At 38.3% G+C, this 17203-nt stretch overlaps 2 protein-coding genes and 1 long non-coding RNA gene across 7 annotated transcripts in view; 2 read left to right on the top strand and 1 right to left on the bottom strand.

The window, feature by feature from the left end:
- Positions 1 to 17203, bottom strand: part of LOC105489209 (vav guanine nucleotide exchange factor 3) — a 398407-nt gene that overhangs the window by 347337 nt on the left and 33867 nt on the right. The gene's annotated exons all lie outside the window — the stretch shown is intronic.
- LOC105468676 (succinate dehydrogenase [ubiquinone] cytochrome b small subunit, mitochondrial) lies at positions 340 to 1643 on the top strand. Its single transcript, XM_071069705.1, has one exon. It carries the CDS (start codon positions 351 to 353, stop codon positions 828 to 830), a length of 480 nt encoding a protein of 159 aa, XP_070925806.1. The 5' UTR covers positions 340 to 350; the 3' UTR covers positions 831 to 1643.
- On the top strand, positions 3105 to 10519 carry LOC139356275 (uncharacterized). The gene is made up of 3 exons (XR_011607851.1): positions 3105 to 3198; positions 9522 to 9623; positions 10388 to 10519. It is a non-coding gene; the product is annotated as an uncharacterized lncRNA (long non-coding RNA).

Below are 17203 nucleotides of genomic sequence, written 5' to 3'. Positions count from 1 at the left end.
GGTACTCATCTAGAGAGGGAAACGATACCTCTTCACAGAGTTATTTTGAGGCTTAAAAAAAAATCTAGAAACTTTAAGCAGTATATAAATGTCAGTTAAATAAGAAAGACTTAGCACATTTTGCTAGTTGATGAGCACCCTGTGGACAGGGGCTATGTTTTATTCTCCAGTGCAAACCCAGAGCCCAGCCCAGTCCCTGACATCTAGAGGCATGCAATAAGTCTTTGATCAGTGAGTGAATGCCAAATTTACTGCAATGCATCTTTAGTGAGCACTTGTTATATGTGCTGTGGACTTACTATGTCCTGGCAATTGAGTCGTGAAGAAAACAGAAAGAGGTCAGGAACAAGATGGCGGTTGTCTGGAGGCTGAGTGCCCTTTGCGGTGCCCAAGGAGGCCGAGCTCTGTTGCTGCGAACCCCAGTGGTCAGACCTGCTCATATCTCAGCATTTCTTCAGGACCGACCTATCCCAGAATGGCGTGGAGTGCAGCACATTCACTTGTCACCCAGGCACCATTCTGGTTCCAAGGCTGCGTCTCTCCACTGGACTAGCGAGAGGGTTGTCAGTGTTTTGCTCCTGGGTCTGCTTCCGGCTGCTTATTTGAATCCTTGCTCTGCGATGGACTATTCCCTGGCTGCAGCCCTCACTCTTCATGGTCACTGGGGCCTTGGACAAGTTGTTACTGACTATGTTCATGGGGATGCCTCGCAGAAAGCTGCCAAGGCAGGGCTTTTGGCACTTTCAGCTTTAACCTTTGCTGGGCTTTGCTATTTCAACTATCACGACGTGGGCATCTGCAAAGCTGTTGCCATGCTGTGGAAGCTCTGACCTTTTTGACTTCATACTTTGAAGAATTGATGTATGCCTCTTTGCCTCTGCTTTGTCATGCCATTCAGCTCACAATAAGGAAGAAAATAACAGATAAGTCCATTTGTGGACAGCCTTTTTCTCTTAATAATCTTAATCTTAAGATTATTTTCAGAATTTAATCTTTGAGGAAAAGGTTTGAGAGGAATTGTGTCTAAGAAATTGTGAGACTGAGTTCTGTATTCTGGTGAGTTAATGGGGTTGCCTCCCAGCTTCTCATAAGACTCACAGTATAACTAAACATGATATATGAGCTTTTGCCTTTTAATTTATCAATCTCTTGAAGATAATCCAGCTTTATTACTATTAGTATATGATCAAACTTCCATATTTGCCCTGGCAATAATGGACAAAGGGAAATACTCTTAATTCATGAATAAAAACTTTGCAGAAAATTAGACAGTGTTTAATTTTTGAAAACTTCCCTCTCTAGTCAGTAGATACCACCTACTGATGGTTACGTATACTAGGGAAATTTTAAAATTAGGAAATGCTGACATCTCACATTATAAATTTCTAAATCCTAGGAAGAAATGCTTGGAGTGCTTCTGAATATAGAGGAGTTCCATTTTAGGGCAAGTTTCCCCTTGTAGATGTATCAAAATATTTCCAATTCTAAACTGAGATTTAATTCTCAAATGTGTTCTACTTGTTCTAAAACAAATATAAAACTCTTAAGTAATAAATTGTTATTTTCGCACAATGGGAATCTCTAATGTGAAAATGTATTCTATGAAGATAATTTTTTAAAAAATAAAATGTTGTATAATAAAAAAAAAAAAAGAAAACAGAAAGAGCTCCTGCCCTCATGAAGTATGTGGTCTAGTAAGAAAATGAGACACTGTACAAATCATAATAACTCTGGAAAGTATCACAAAACAGGAAGCACAGGGGATGTGCATGTTAACAGCAATGAGGGGAGCATTTAACTCAGCATAGATGGTCAGAGAAGGCCTTCAAGCCATGCAAGTAACAATCATCAATTACTTCTATTATTTTCCACAGTAACAAAAACTATTAATACTTAACTGCCTGTTGCTCTAAATATAGAATTTTTTTCAAATGTTGATTCAGACATCACATTAAAAGGGAAGGGGAGTGTTGCACAAAAAAATAAATAATTAAGAAAAGAAGAAAAAAACTTCCTGGTAAGTTCAAGTGATACCAAATGTGTTCTACCTACCATTGGTAAGAATAGAAGCATACTGTTCACTCATGGCCAAATTTTGATCAGAAAAATCTTAATTACTACAATCAATCTATGCTGTTACAGATCTTTCTTTAAAAAGAAACATATACCTAAAGCATAACGTACAAATCTGATTTCAAATATATTGCAAGTAATATTTTTTACTTTGAAGGTGTAGTTTCAAACCTCAAGCCATGAATGTGACCCTCCGAAGTTAACCAATATTTGAGTTCCTTCTCTCTGTAAAATATCAAATAAGACATTGAAGGAAATATTAAAAGCTATAAAATGCCTAGCTATCAAGTAATTTATAATTTGTACAGGGAAAAAAATTTTATAGGAGTTCAATAAATAAATGTATATTACACAAAGATGTCACAAAACATGATTCCCTGTAAAATAAATATTGGCAAACAACATAAGTTCTGGCATGGTTGGAGTGTCTCTTTTTGATCACTAGTGTATCCAAGTGCCTATGACTAGAACAGTGTCCAGAATCACTACCTTACAAGGCAGTGAGTTAATGAATGAATGAATAAGATTCATGGATTAAGTAGGAAGAACAATGTCACAAGAAAGGGTTCAGGGGAAACATCATGGACAGCAAGAACCAGGGGCCACAAACGATGGTTAGAGAAAACTAGACACAAAGGAGAGGAGACAAAACCATGTGACGCACAAGACAAGTTGAGGAGATGGAAAGTGTGAAGACAGTGACTGGAAATTCATGCAGAGGAGACCAAACTAAGGCTAGAAATGTTGGTGAAGATCAGATTGTCCAAAAATTTAAATATCAAACTGAGGTATGCACAGGCTTGATCAACCTGGGTGCAGAAAGTCATTATGGTTTCTGAAGCGAAGGAAATAATCAAATTCTATTGGTGGAGTCCTGCATGGGCCAGAGCAGAGGTCACTGCTGCAAGAATCCACGCAAGAGATGAGAACCTGTACTCAAGCATCAGCAGCAGCCTCACCAAAGTAGTGAGGCAGTTGAAAAGCATCACAGAAGCCCCTCATGACACACTGGGAGTCACAGACAGCTCACTCAGCATTCATCACACACCAGGGACCACGCTAAGCACTTTCATGGACATTCTGGCACAATCCTCAAAACAAGTCCAAGAAGCAGGAATTTTATAGGTAAGGAAACTAAGATTCAACAAGTTAAGTAACTGCCAGAATTCTAGCCATCGGTCTATCTGACTCAGCTTACAGATCTGACCCACCATACTCCTGGATCATAAAGCGGCACCACAACTTTAAAAAAAAATACTAGACTTTTTCAAACCTGACTGACTAAAAGAATGATGATATCACCAGTAAAAACAAAACACCAGAAAGACATTGAGTCTCAGACATGTTATAAGTTACAGAAGAGTAGTCAAGGAGAATTGTCCGGCAGACAGTCAAAAATGAAAAAGTCTAAGATCAAAGTTGGAATATAAGCTGAGTATCCCTTATCTGAAGTGCTTAGGCCAGAAATGTTTAGAATTTTGAATTTTTTTTGATTTTGGAATATTTTCAAATTACATACTGCATGGGCTTCCCTAATCCAAAAATCTGAAATCCAGAATACTCTGATGAGCTTTTCCTTTGAGCCACATATTGATACTCAACAAGTTTCAGATTTTGGAGTATTTCAGACTTTGAATTTTCAGACGAGGAATGCTCAACCTGTATGAATTAAGGGCTGAGATGCACAGACCCAGGAATTAACTGAAAAGGGGTAATAATAGAATAGAATAACAGTTAATTATTTAATCAACAAATATTTTGTGAATACCTTTCCCATGTGAACCACAAAGCTAACTTGAGAAGGAAATAAAACAAAGGTTCTGCTCTCCAATAGCTTTCAGACTGGCCAAAAGGAAGGGAATTAATATATGTCCAGGTCTGAACATACAGTGTGAAAAGCGCCTTTGGGGAACAGGAACACTCACAGGCAAGGTTGGGAAAAATAACACAGTAAGAAAGGGACATGCTGGAAATGAAAATATTACAGAATGAGATGAAAAACCCAAATACCATGATTTCAACAAAGCAGTGGAACTAAAAACCAAAGTGCAGGTGGCAATGATTTTACCAATAGCAGACCTGGTAAATGGGACTGTGGAGCTCAGGAGGTCCCTACAAATCTGAACCCAATACAGACAAGTCTTTAGCTCTCTGAGAGCATTTAATGTTTCAAAAATGTAAACCTGGACTGTCACAAACCAAGCCGAGGTCAATGAAGGTGGGGGAAGGGGGAGGGACTGTGGATAAATGATGCAAGAGGCAGAAGAAACCAAGAATATTTTGACACATTCTATTTCAGAAGCATTTTCTCACAGTATCTGAATTAATTAGGTATTTTGATGGAAAAAATAAACCACTCCATGAAAATGAACCATAAAGTAAAAAATACTTTTTAAGGGGTGTGTGTGTGTGTGTGTGTGTGTGTGTATTTTTGTTTTGTTTTGTTTTTTGAGACAGAGTTTCATCTTGTTTCCCAGGCTGGAGTGCAATGGTGCAATCTCAGGTCACTGCAACCTCCACCTCCCGAATTTGGGCAATTCTCCTGCCTCAGTCTCCCAAATAGCTGGGATTACAGGCGCACGCCACCATGCCCAGCCGCCACCATGCCCAGCTAATTTTTTGTATTTTTAGCAGAGACAGGGTTTCACCATGTTAGCCAGGCTGGTCTTGAACTCCTGACCTCAGGTGATCCGCCCACCTCAGCCTCCCAAAGTGCTGGGATTACAGGCGTGAGCCACCCCGCTGGGCCAAGGCATACTTTAAAATATATTTTCACAGTTACATATGCCAAATGAAAAAATACCAAAATTATGCCTCAAATTACCTGTATCTATAACTGAACTGGATATAGTTTACCACTCAAGTTATTCTCTGATGTATGTTTTATTTACCATTCATAAAATTAATAAATCATTAGTCACTGGTTATAAATTTGTAATTAAGAAAACAAATCAATGACTTGAAATATACTTAATAGTTATTCTAAAAACAAAACATATCTACCTTTAGATGACAATATATTAAAGCTTTTTTGAATGGATATGAATTTTTGTAGAGAAAATTTAATATAACTATTGCTTGAATCAAATTCACTATGGAATTATTATACTATTGCTCATCAATTTAAGCATGTGATTACATTTAGAGGAAAGTAATATAAATGCATTGAATCTGGACTAATTCTATTACATGGCTCCAGTGAGCCTATTTTAATGAAATTTCCATGTGGCTGATAAGTTCTGATAGTTTACGTTTTAGCCTATTCTTAATATAAATTGGAAAGTTGTCTAAAACCCTGGATAAATCAGACAACTCGAGTACAAAAAGTCTAAGAATTTATCTTCTGCAAGACTATTGTTTTAAATATGAGAAAGCAAGGCCAGCAGAAGTTAAATGGCTTGCTCAAGCTGACAGACCTGAACTTTGGATGGATGAATGGATGGATAGATGAATGGACGGACGGACAGACCGGTAGGAAGGGAAGATAGAGATGGGAATATATACATTATGCATAATTTCCTCTGAGTATTATAAAACATTGCAAGCATATTTTATCACAGTTACAGAGGTAAATATATAAATACTAACATGTTATATAAAGACCTATAGAATATTTACATAAATATGGAAAAACAATTTCTTAGCAGTTAAACTATCTTAAGAAATCACCATAAACCATGTGGTATCTAATAAGAACAGGAAGAAAATTTTTAAAAAACAGAATCAATGTCCCAGAAACAGAACTCAGAAACATGAAAAACATTACCTTAATAAAGATAACTTTAAAAAAAAAAGAAAGAGGAAATTAACACTGGTTTTCATCAGTTGAGGTGACTTTCTTACTAAATAATTCCTTGAAATCACTTGAATAAAAGGGAAAAAATCAGCGGTAATCTTTTCTTTCATAATGTCTGACCTTATCTCTTTATTACAGAAGCAGCTGAAATATCTTTAGTTTGCATTTCAACCAAACAGGAAACAGTTATACTTTCCAGAACATAGTGTGTGAAAGCTTCAAGATCCATAATTCACTGAGAAGGGAATGTAGCATAATGCTCTGCTGAAGTAGACTTAATGTATAGCATGTGATAAAATGGGAACAGGACCGGCACAATGCTACCATCTAAAGATTTTCTTAAACCAAGCTTCATTTAATAGTTGAAAAGCTAGATAAAATGCATAGGAGTTCATCATTACCACACACAGGATATAAACATGACCATCCACTAACGAAACTTCGGGGCAAATAGGCACAAAATTCTTTTCCCCTAAATGAGGCTAAAACCAAACCAAACCAAACAAAAACTTAAGAGTGGTAAGCATGTCTACCAACTATTGCCTTGGAGGGAGAGAGAGGGCATTTTGCTCATCTAAAACACTATGAAATGATGATATCTCACAAATGTATATATCGCTGGATAATCTGTTTCCAAATCAGGAAATTCTACCCTACTAGTTTGAATTCTCTAAACCCTTTCTTTGATGAAAAAGTTCTCCACCTATTCCTTATATTTTCTTGCAAAATTGTTTTATGTAATTTCTTAAATACTTTTTTAAAAAATCAAAGTGAGCTCAAAGAAAATACAAACATTTCCTTCTCCTCCAGTGACAAGGGATCCTCCCCCTACTGAATTTCCTAGAACCTTGTTTGTACCTTTTACAGTGATCAACATATTTTCCCTTACGATTATTTGTGTGTGTGTATAAATGAGGCGCATATATATATATATATATCTCCTTTGTAGCTTTTAAGATAGCTGAGAACAGACAAAAGGTTTATTTACACTTGATTCTCCTCACATCTCACATTGCGTTATATACAAAATAAACAGATAAATAGCATAAAATAAAACTTATTAGTATTTCAATTAATATTGTATTTTGTACAGATACTATCACAAAACTTTTTAACTGGTTTCCCTCTCTACTGCAATTCACCTTCACTCTGCTCCTTGCAAGCTTATTCTAAAACAAAACTCCAATTAAATTATTTTCCTACTTAAAATCCTTCAGTGGCTTCCTGCTAGTTCATCTGTGTGTCATACATGGCTACTGCAATCCCATTCGCTTTCTCATCTCTTGCTGCAGATATCCGAAAGCCTGGCCTTAAGGATCTATGTATCCTTCCTCTATGCCTTCACTCTCGACCTGATCCACCAGGCTAATTGCCATGTATCAACACTCTACTCCAATCTTTAAACTGCATCACACACTTTTGTGAAACACACTCCATAATACTTCACTTACGTCTGCCCTATAGCACTTCTCATACTGCAGAGCGTAAGGAACTGGGGAAAGGTAAACATGGCTATTTTTCCCCCTCTAAATTGTAAGAAGGTTCCTGGTGATAAAAAGTTAGAAACCACCTACAAGAATGTTTGCCTAAAAAGCTACATCCCAAAACTACACATAAGGCTAGACACAGTAAAGTTCTGGAAAGTGGTAGGAAAGTTTATTCTACCCAAACATGAAACCTGCCTGACAACCAAGTCATCACTCCATAACCAGCCATCCCTTAGAGATGCATTTCCTAATTTCAACAAAGCATCCAGAGGAAAATGTTTCAAATGGAAATTATGGTGGTAAACATTCTTAACATCTGAAATTCCTTATTATTTAAAACTCCTCCCAATCTTGAGTCCTAAAGTGAAATTACCTACTGTAACATTGTAAGAAAATTTGCAAATAGGAAGGCATTAAATATATGGTTTTGATTTTCTTAATCTGTAAAAAACAGGAAAAAAAGGTATTAAAAGTATGAGAAATTAAAATATTAGTGCTATTGCTTGCTATTACACTAGTTCATGGAGGATAACCTTAACCTAGTTATTTAATGTCTTCTCAGCTTTTTTGTGTAAACCAGGCCTTCAACCTGCCTCACAAACATGACCCAAGGAATAGACACTAAGTTCTTCTGAGAAAGATTCAGTACTTGTGAAATGCATGAATTAGATTATATTTCTACTTGATCTGTCAAAACTGTATTCAGGAAAACAACCAGTCCCTCATATGTCACATCACCCCACTCCAGCCAGAGTATTGACAGTTTCCTCCTCTGGGCTCATCCATCACTCTACCTTACACACACCTCGAGTACTGTCCACATCAAGCTGTATCATAATACATATTTATATAACTGACTGCCCAAAAAAACCTCCATAAGGAGGAAATTAATGTCTTGTTCTGTGTCTCAGTATCCAGAAAAAAAAAATCACTCAGTTTATCCAGGCAGTAGAAGGGATTTTTAGGCACATTTTACCGAAGTTAAAAACTGAAAGTCTATTATCTCACAGAAATAGCAATATCCTGAGTACACTGTGAGATTTATATTGTGACTTTCACTTTTTAAAGTTTTATATGAATACATATCTATACAAGTTATATTGTATAAAGTATACTAGCTTAGCTTTTTGCTCTTGCAACATGGCCTAAAAAACAGTAATTTCCTAACCATCACCAAGTTAATTTTTAAGAATATTAAGAGGAAACATTTTACATCATTGCTGTTTATTAATAGAAGTGTGACTCAGGTACAATAAATTGCACATATTAAAGAGCACAATTTGATGAGTTATCTCAGGTGCATACATTTATTAAACCACCGCCACAATCAAGGGAGTGAACATTTCCATCACCCTCAACAGCTTCCAAAGTTTTTTATGTTCTTTCGTCATGTCTGTCTTCCATCCATCCCTTCCTGTCCCCAGCATCTACCGATCTACTGTGTCACTGTAAGTTAATTTGCATTTTATAAAGCTTTATCTAAATGTACTCATATGGTATATTTCTGTGTGTTTGGGTTCTGTTTTGGAATTGCTTAACCCCCAACTAATAACCAGTCCCAGTGCATCAGGCCTGATCTTCCTGCCCACAGAATTTGCTATGGTTTGAAGGTTGTGTCTTCCTCCCATCCTAAATTCATATGTTGAAATCCTAACCCTGAAGGTGATGGTATTAGGAAATGAGGCCTCTTAAGAAGTGATCAGGTCACAAGAACAGAGCCTTCATGAATGAAATTAGTGACCTTACAAAATAGGTCTGTATTAGTCCGTTCTCACACTGCTATCAAAGAAAACACCTAAGACTGGGTAATTTATAAAGAAAAGAAGTTTAATTGACTCACAGTTCTGCATGGCTAAGGAGGCCTCAGGAAACTTACAATCATGGAGGAAGGTGAAGGGGAAGCAAAAACATTCTTGACATGGTGTCAGGAAAAATAAGTGCAAGCAGGGGAAATGCTAGATGCTTATAAAGCCATCAGATCTCATGAGAACTCACTCACTATCATGAGAACAGCATGGGTGAAACTGCCCCATGTTCCAATCACTTCCCACCAGGTCTGTCCCTCAACACTTGAGGATTACAATTCAAGATGAGATTTGGGTGGGGACACAGAGCCTAACCATATCAAGGCCTAAGGGGACTCATTTGCCCTTCCATCTTGTAAGGACACACTGAGAAGGTGCCATCTATAAATGAGGAAACAGGCCCTTACCAGACACCACATCTGCTGGTATTTTCATCCTGGACTTCCCAGCCTCAAGAACTGTGTAAGTTCCTGTTGTTTATATGTTCCCCAGTCTATTGTATTTTGTTATAGCAGCCCAAATCAACTAAAACAGTACTGTTTGGGACTTTTCACTCTGGAGCTTTTAACAGTTTTTAGAACATGTAATTCCATACGTTGGAGAAGGGATATAGCCATGGATACAACCTCTTTCTTCTCTCCCGTTCCTTTTAGAATCTTATTGGTGAGAAGTGACAGAAATTTGTCAACAGCCCATTGCAGTTTTGAAGGCAAAAAATTAAAAAATAAGTAAATCTATGTCATTGTTATTTTAAAACTAAATGTTCATGCCTAACTTACAAATCAATTGTTATAAATTCTTTCCACATAAAGAATTTTGAATGTTACTAAATGGTGTCAGCTTGATAACCAATTTTACCCTCCAGTTAATATTATGACCAAAAAAAATAAACCCTGTAAACACTCAATTAAAAAAAAATAGCTGGTTCTCTGGGTTGCTGACAGGGCTTTAATGACATTAAAGTGGCCACATCAGCAAAAAAGAAATATTATCTCCTGGTTACCTCTCAACTTCTGTCAACTTCTCAGCATATCACCACCAAAAATATCTATGGCATTTAGAATTTCTGATCATGCAAATACAATATACACTAAGAAAATTTAAGAAGCTGTAAATGTATTGCATACATGACCAAACTGATTTAACTGACAGTAGCTAAAAATAGTGCCTTCATATCTATTTGAAAGTTGATGCTATGGTGAAATGTTTATCCTGTTTCTTTACAGATGCCATTGGGGAAAAAAAAACTGTGACCATACGTTGAGAACCACTGGCATATTAAATATGAAACACAGAACAACACAAAGACATTAAGAATATTTAGGGAAACTCTAGCAAATGCTGTGTAATACAGCTAGAGTGACACAGTTAAAAGCCACTCTTAGTTCTACACACAACAGAAATGTGTCCCAAAAGATATGTATGCATTCAGCAAGAGATATGTACAGGATGGTCAAGGCAGTATTATTTGTAATACTAAAACTTGGAAGCAGAAAAATGGATAAAATATGGTAGATTTATAAGATGAACAAAATATTGCTGCATGGGACAATGTGGATATGTCTCAAAACATGATATTGCAAAAAGAAATCAGAAAAACTAATCTATCGTGTTGAAGGTCAAGAGAGAAGTACCTTTGGGGCCTGAGGGAGGGAACAAAGTGGGATTCTAGGGTGCTGGTAATATCCTATGCTAACTACATAGGAGAGTCAGTTTGTGAAAATTCAGTGAGCTGTATAATTATTTAAAGAAGGTACGTACACCGATATTATACTTAAAAAGTTGAATTTGTATACTCATGTTCAGAACGGCATTACTCACAATGGCCAAAAGATTAAAGCAACTCAAGTATTCATCAATACATAAGTGGAAGAATAAAATATGGTGTATACATACAATGGACTATTATTCAATCTTAAATTTCAGGAAGGAAATTCTGCCATATGCTACAACATGGATAAACCTCAAAAGCATTATGCTAAGTGAAATAAGCTAGTCACAAGAGCACAAATGTATGATTCTACTTACATGAGGTATTGTGTATAGTCAAATGCATAGGCACAAAAAGTAGAATGGTGGCTGCCAATGGCTAGAGGAAGGGGGAATAGGAAATTACTGTTTAATGTTACAGAGTTAGAGAGTTTACATTTGGGAAGATGAGTTCTGGAGATGAATGGTGGTGAAGACTGCACAACAATGTGGACACATACTTAATGCTATTGAACTACGTAAGTAGAAATAGATCAAAGAAAAATGTTATATATACCATATATGTATATATAAATGGATGTTATATATAATATATAGAAACAGATATATACATTATATATAACATATATATGTATATATAAACAGATATGTATCTCTTACATCTTTTAAAAACTAATGTAAAAAATTGTTACAAGAATCAACAAGGGGTCAGGTGCCGTGGCTCACGCCTGTAATCTCAGCACTTTGGAAAGCCTAGGCGGGCAGATCACCTGAGATCAGGAGTTTAAGACCAGCCTGGCCAACATAGTGAAACCCCATCTCTACTAAAAAAAAATACAAAAATTAGCCAGGCTTGGTGGCAGGTGCCTGTAATCCCAGCTACTCAGGAGGCTGAGGTAGGAAAATGGCTTGAACCCAGGAGTGGAGGTTGCAGTGAGCCAAGATCGTGCCACTGCACTCCAGTCTGGGTGGCAGAACAAGACTTGGGTCTCAAAAATAAAAACAAAACAAAACAAAAAGAATCAACAAGGGGCTCCCATTGGCCAAACACAGGACAAGTTGAACTTCAAAAAGAATAATGGGTAGGGGGCAGAGCAAGATGGTGGAATAGAAGGCTCCACTAACTGTCTCCTTCAAAGATATTTGAATTACCCATTTAACAACTAACTACACAAAAAAATCACCTTCATAAGAACCAAAAATCAAGTGAGCACTCACAGTACCTGGTTTTAACTTCACATCACTGAAAGCAGCACTGAAGAGGATAGGAAAGACAGTCTTTAATCATGGATGCCACCCCTCCCCCATCTCCTGGTAGTAGCAGTGTGGTACGGAGAGAGAATCCGTGCACATGGTAGAGAAAAAGTGAAGCAAGGGCGAGGCATTGCATTTAACTCAGTGTTGCCCCATCACAGCAGAAATCCAAACCAGGCTGAACTCAGCTGAAGTCTGCCCATGAAGGGAGTATTTAAACCAGCCCTGGCCAGAGGAGAATTGCCCATCTCAGCAGTCAGAACCTGAGTTCCCACAAGCCTCACCACCACAGGCTAAAGTGCTCTGGGGCCCAACATAAACTTGAAAGGCAGTCTAGACCACAAGGATTGCAACTCCTAGGTGATTCCTAGTGTTGAACTGGGCTCAGAGCCAGGGGACTGTGGGGGAACACGGCCTACTGAAACACCAGCTGGGCGACTAAGGGAGTGCTTATACCACACCCCTCCCCTAACCCCATGCTGCACAGCTCACAGCTCTAAAAGAGAATCCTTCCCTTTGCTTCAGCAGAGAAGATGGAAGAGTCAAGAGGAACTTGTCTTGCATCTTGGATACCAGCTCAGCCACAGCAGGATAGGACACCACACTCATGAGGTCCCCTTTCCAGGCCCTAGCTCCTGGACAACATTTCCAGACACACCCTGAGCCACAAGGGAACCCACTGCCAAGAAGCGATGGGCTCAGTTCTGGCAGGACCAATCACCTTCTGACTAAAGTACCCTTGGTCCCCGAATAGCCAGCATCAGTACCCAGGTAGTACACCATGGGCCTCAGATCAGACTCTGAGACTTGCTAGCTTCAGGCGAGACTCAACGACATTCCCAGCTGTGATGGCTATGGAGAGAGACGCCTTTTGTTCGAGAAAAGAAGAGAAAATAGCAAAGGCGACTTTGTCTTGTACCTTAGGTACCAGCTCACCCACAGGGGGATATAGCACCAAGTGGGTCTCCAATTACAGGCTTAGCTCTGGACCTGCCCTGAGACAGAGGAGAGTCCACTGCCCTGTAAGGGGACTCCCAGGTCAGGCAGCATTAATGACCAGCTGTCTGAAGAGCCCTTGGCCCTTAATGGAACATTGGTGGTAGTCCGGCAGTACTCCCTGTGGGCCTGTGGTGCTGGCCACGGGGTAAGGCTCTGCTGCGTGTGGAAAGGGGAGGGAAAAGTAGGAAGAACTGTGTTTCGTGGTTTGTATGTCAGCTCAGCCACAGTAGAACAGAAAACCAGGTAGACTTCTAAGATTTTGGACCCCAGTCCCTGGCTCCCAGATGATACCTCTGGACCCACCTGGAGCCTGGGGGAACTTGCTGCCCTGAAGGGAAGGACACAAACCTGGCTTCGCCACCTGCTGATGGCAGAACACCAAGGCCTTGAAAGAACATAGGCAGTAACCAGGGAGTGGTTACAGTGGGTCTTGAGTGAGACCCAGTGTTGTACTGGCTTCAAAGTGCAGTCCCGGTGGTGGTGGCCAGAGGGGTGCTTGTGTCACTCCACCCTCAGTTCCCGGTGGCTCAGACAGAGAGAGAAACTCTATTTGGGATAAAGTAAGGGAAGAGAACAAAAGCCTCAGCCTGGTGGGCCAGAGAATGCTTCCAGATCTTATCAAAGACCATCAAGGCGGTGCCTCTACAACTCTACAAGAACCACAGCGTTACTGGGTTTGGGGTGCCTCCTAACGCAGATACAGCTTAGATCACAGCAACCAAGTCCTTTTGAATACCTGGAAAGCCTTTGGAAAAAAGACAGATACAAACAAGCCCAGATTTCAAAGACTACAATACCTAACTCTTCAATACCCAGCCACAGACATCCACCAGCACCAAGACCATCCAGGAAAACATGACCTCACCTAATGAACTAAATTAGGCACCAAGGACCAATCCTGGAGAAACAGAGATATGTGACCTTTCAGACAGAGAACTTAAAATAGCTGTTTTGAGGAAATTCAAGATATTCAAGATAACACAGAGAAGGAATTCAGAATTCTATCAGGTAATTTTAACAAAGAGATTGAAATAATTTTCAAAGGTTAAGTAGAAATTCTGGAGTTTAAAAATGCAATGACACACTGAAGAATGCAACAGTCTTTATCAGAACTGATCAAGCAGAATTAGTGAGCTTGACAACAGGCTATTTAAAAATACACAGAGGAGGCAAAAGAAAAAAAGAATAAAAAAACAATGAATCACGCCTCGAGGATCTAGAAAACAGCTCAAAAGGGAAATCAAAGAGTTATTGGCCTTAAAGAGTAAGTAGAGAAAGAGATAAGGCAAAAAGCTTATTCAAAGGGATAATAAAACAGAACTTCCCAATCTAGAGAAAGGTATCGATAACCAGGTACAATAAGGTTCTAAAACACTAAGCAGATTTAACCCAAAGAAGATTACCTCAAGGTATTTGAAAATCTAACTCCCAAAAATCAAAGATAAAGAAAGGATCCAAAAAGTAGAAAGAAAAAAGAAACAAATAACACTCAACGGAATTCCAGTACATCTGGCAGTGGACTTTTCAGTGGAAATCTTACAGGCCATGAAGGAGTGACATGACATATTTAAAGCGCTGAAGGAGAAAAACTTATGCCCTTTAGCCAGGCATGGTGGCGGACGCCCGTAGTACCAGCTACTCGGGCGGCTGAGGCAGGAGAATGGCGTGAACACAGGAGGCGGAGCTTGCAGTGAGCCAAGATCGTGTCACTGCACTCCAGCCTAGGCAACAGAGTGAGATTCCGTCTTTTAAAAAAAAAAAAAAAAAAAAAAAAAAAAAAACTTATGCCCTAGAACAGTATATTCGGTGGAAATATCCTTCAAACATGAAGGAGAAATAAAGAAACAAACAGACAAAGCTAAAGAATTTCATCAACACCAGACCTGTCCTACAGGAAATGTTAAATGCTTCAATCAGAAAGAAAAGGACATAAATAAGAAATAAGAAATCATCTGAAGGTACAAAACTCACTGGTAACAGTAAGTACGCAGAAAAATACAGAATAGTATATAATACTGTAACTATAGTATGTAAACTACTCCTAAGTAGAAAGACTAAGTGATGAACTAATCAAAAATAATAACTACCACTTTTCCAGACAGACAGTACAATAAGATATAAACAGAAATAATAAAAAGTTAAAAAATGGAGGGATGAAGTTAAAGTGTAGAGTTTTATTAGTTTTCTTTTTGCTTATTTGTTTGCTTATGCAAACAGTGTTGTTATCAGCTTAAAGTACATTTGGAAGAAACCTGTATGCCCATCAACAGATGAATGGATAAAGAAAATGTGGTACTTATACACAATGCGGTATACTCAGCCACAAAGGAAAATAAGATCCTGTCATTTGCAACAACATGGACAGAACTGGAGGTCATTATGTTAAGTGAAATGAGCCAAGCACAGAGAGACAAACCTTGCATGTTCTCACTTATTTGTGGGAGCTAAAAAATTAAAGTAATTGAACTCATGGAGATGGAGAATAGAAGGATGGTTACCGGAATCTGGGAAGGGTAGTGGGTGGTTGGAGGGGAAGTAGGGATGGTTAATGGGTACCAAAAAAAAAAAAAAAAGAATAAGATTTACTATTTGCAAGCACAACAGGGTAACTATAGTAAAAAATAATTGTGCATTTTTTTTAATAACTAAAAGAGTAAGGCCGGGCGCGGTGGCTCAAGCCTGTAATCCCAGCACTTTGGGAGGCCAAGACGGGCGGATCACAAGGTCAGGAGATCGAGACCATCCTGGCTAACACGGTGAAACCCCGTCTCTACTAAAAAAAATTCAAAAAACTAGCCGGTGAGGCAGCGGGCGCCTGTAGTCCCAGCTACTCGGGAGGCTGAGGCAGGAGAATGGCGTGAACCCGGGAGGCGGAGCTTGCAGTGAGCTGAGATCCGGCCACTGCACTCCAGCCTGGGCGACAGAGCCAGACTCCGTCTCAAAAAAAAAAAAAAAAACCAAAAAATAACTAAAAGAGTATAACTGGATTATTTGTAACAAAAAGCTTAAATGCTTGACATGATGGATACCCCATGTACCTTGATGTGATCATTATACATTGCATGCCTATATCAAAATATCTCATGTAATCCGTAAATATGTATACCTATGTACCCACAAAAATTAAAACTAAGATTTTTTTAAAGAATTATGAGCCTTGATGAAAAAACACATTGAATATATAAAGACCCACTGGCTCAGAATGAGACTTAAAACAATAGAAAGTCTGCCCCTGCCCTCCAAAACAATTGATTAGTCATTACTAGAAATGACGTACTCTGAAAATTGGTAAACAAAGGAAAATAATTACCTAACTACATCTGCCCTTCCCATATGTATTACACTTTCAGGGTTACCTACTTATAAGAAAAGATTCTTCTTTACAAAAGAATTCCAGTCAAAAAATGTTAAATAACTAAGGACGTCTTTTTTGAACCACCATATTGCAAGTCCTAAAAAATTGTTTTAGGCAAAGATTAATAATAAATGACACGACTGATGAAAAGTCAATGAAAAACTTTATACTGAAGAGATGATACTGTCACCACCTAAACCTACTGATCAATCTTAGTGAATCTACGTGTGGGGCAACCAGCCATTATTTACCTCTGATGTGGAACGAAATGAATCGCCTATGATGTATCTTAGCAAAAATAGTTGAATATTAATCTGTTCATGCCTTCAGAGCTAATATTCAATTTTAAAGTATTATAATATAGAGAGAAACAAGTTAATGACACCATGAGAAAGCAAGACAACAAATACAGAATGTGAGATAATCTACGAGAGGTGACCAGGTTTCCTGATCACATTACTACCTAGAGAAAAGGACCACTAGATTAAAAGTGACTCACAGGTAAAATTCAAATGCAATCAGGATCCAAATGGACTTTGTTTGGATTCTTCTTTGGAGCCAAATGTAGAGGAAACATTTTGAGACAATCTAAGAAATCTGAATATAGACTGTATGTTAGATTATAACAAGAAATTGCTCCCTTTGTTAGATGTGATAATGGCATTCTGACTATTTAAGAAAATGTTTAAAAATTTAAAGATGCATATCAAAGCATGTAAGGACA

This window comes from Macaca nemestrina, chromosome 1, assembly GCF_043159975.1.
Source record: "Macaca nemestrina isolate mMacNem1 chromosome 1, mMacNem.hap1, whole genome shotgun sequence".
NCBI classification, from domain to species: domain Eukaryota; kingdom Metazoa; phylum Chordata; class Mammalia; order Primates; family Cercopithecidae; genus Macaca; species Macaca nemestrina.
This window is presented reverse-complemented; position numbering and strand designations above follow the sequence as displayed.

What these genes read in the sequence shown, in the direction of transcription:
- LOC105468676 (XM_071069705.1), top strand. Translation starts at nt 351, where the DNA reads ATGGCGGTTGTCTGGAGGCTGAGTGCCCTTTGCGGTGCCCAAGGAGGC.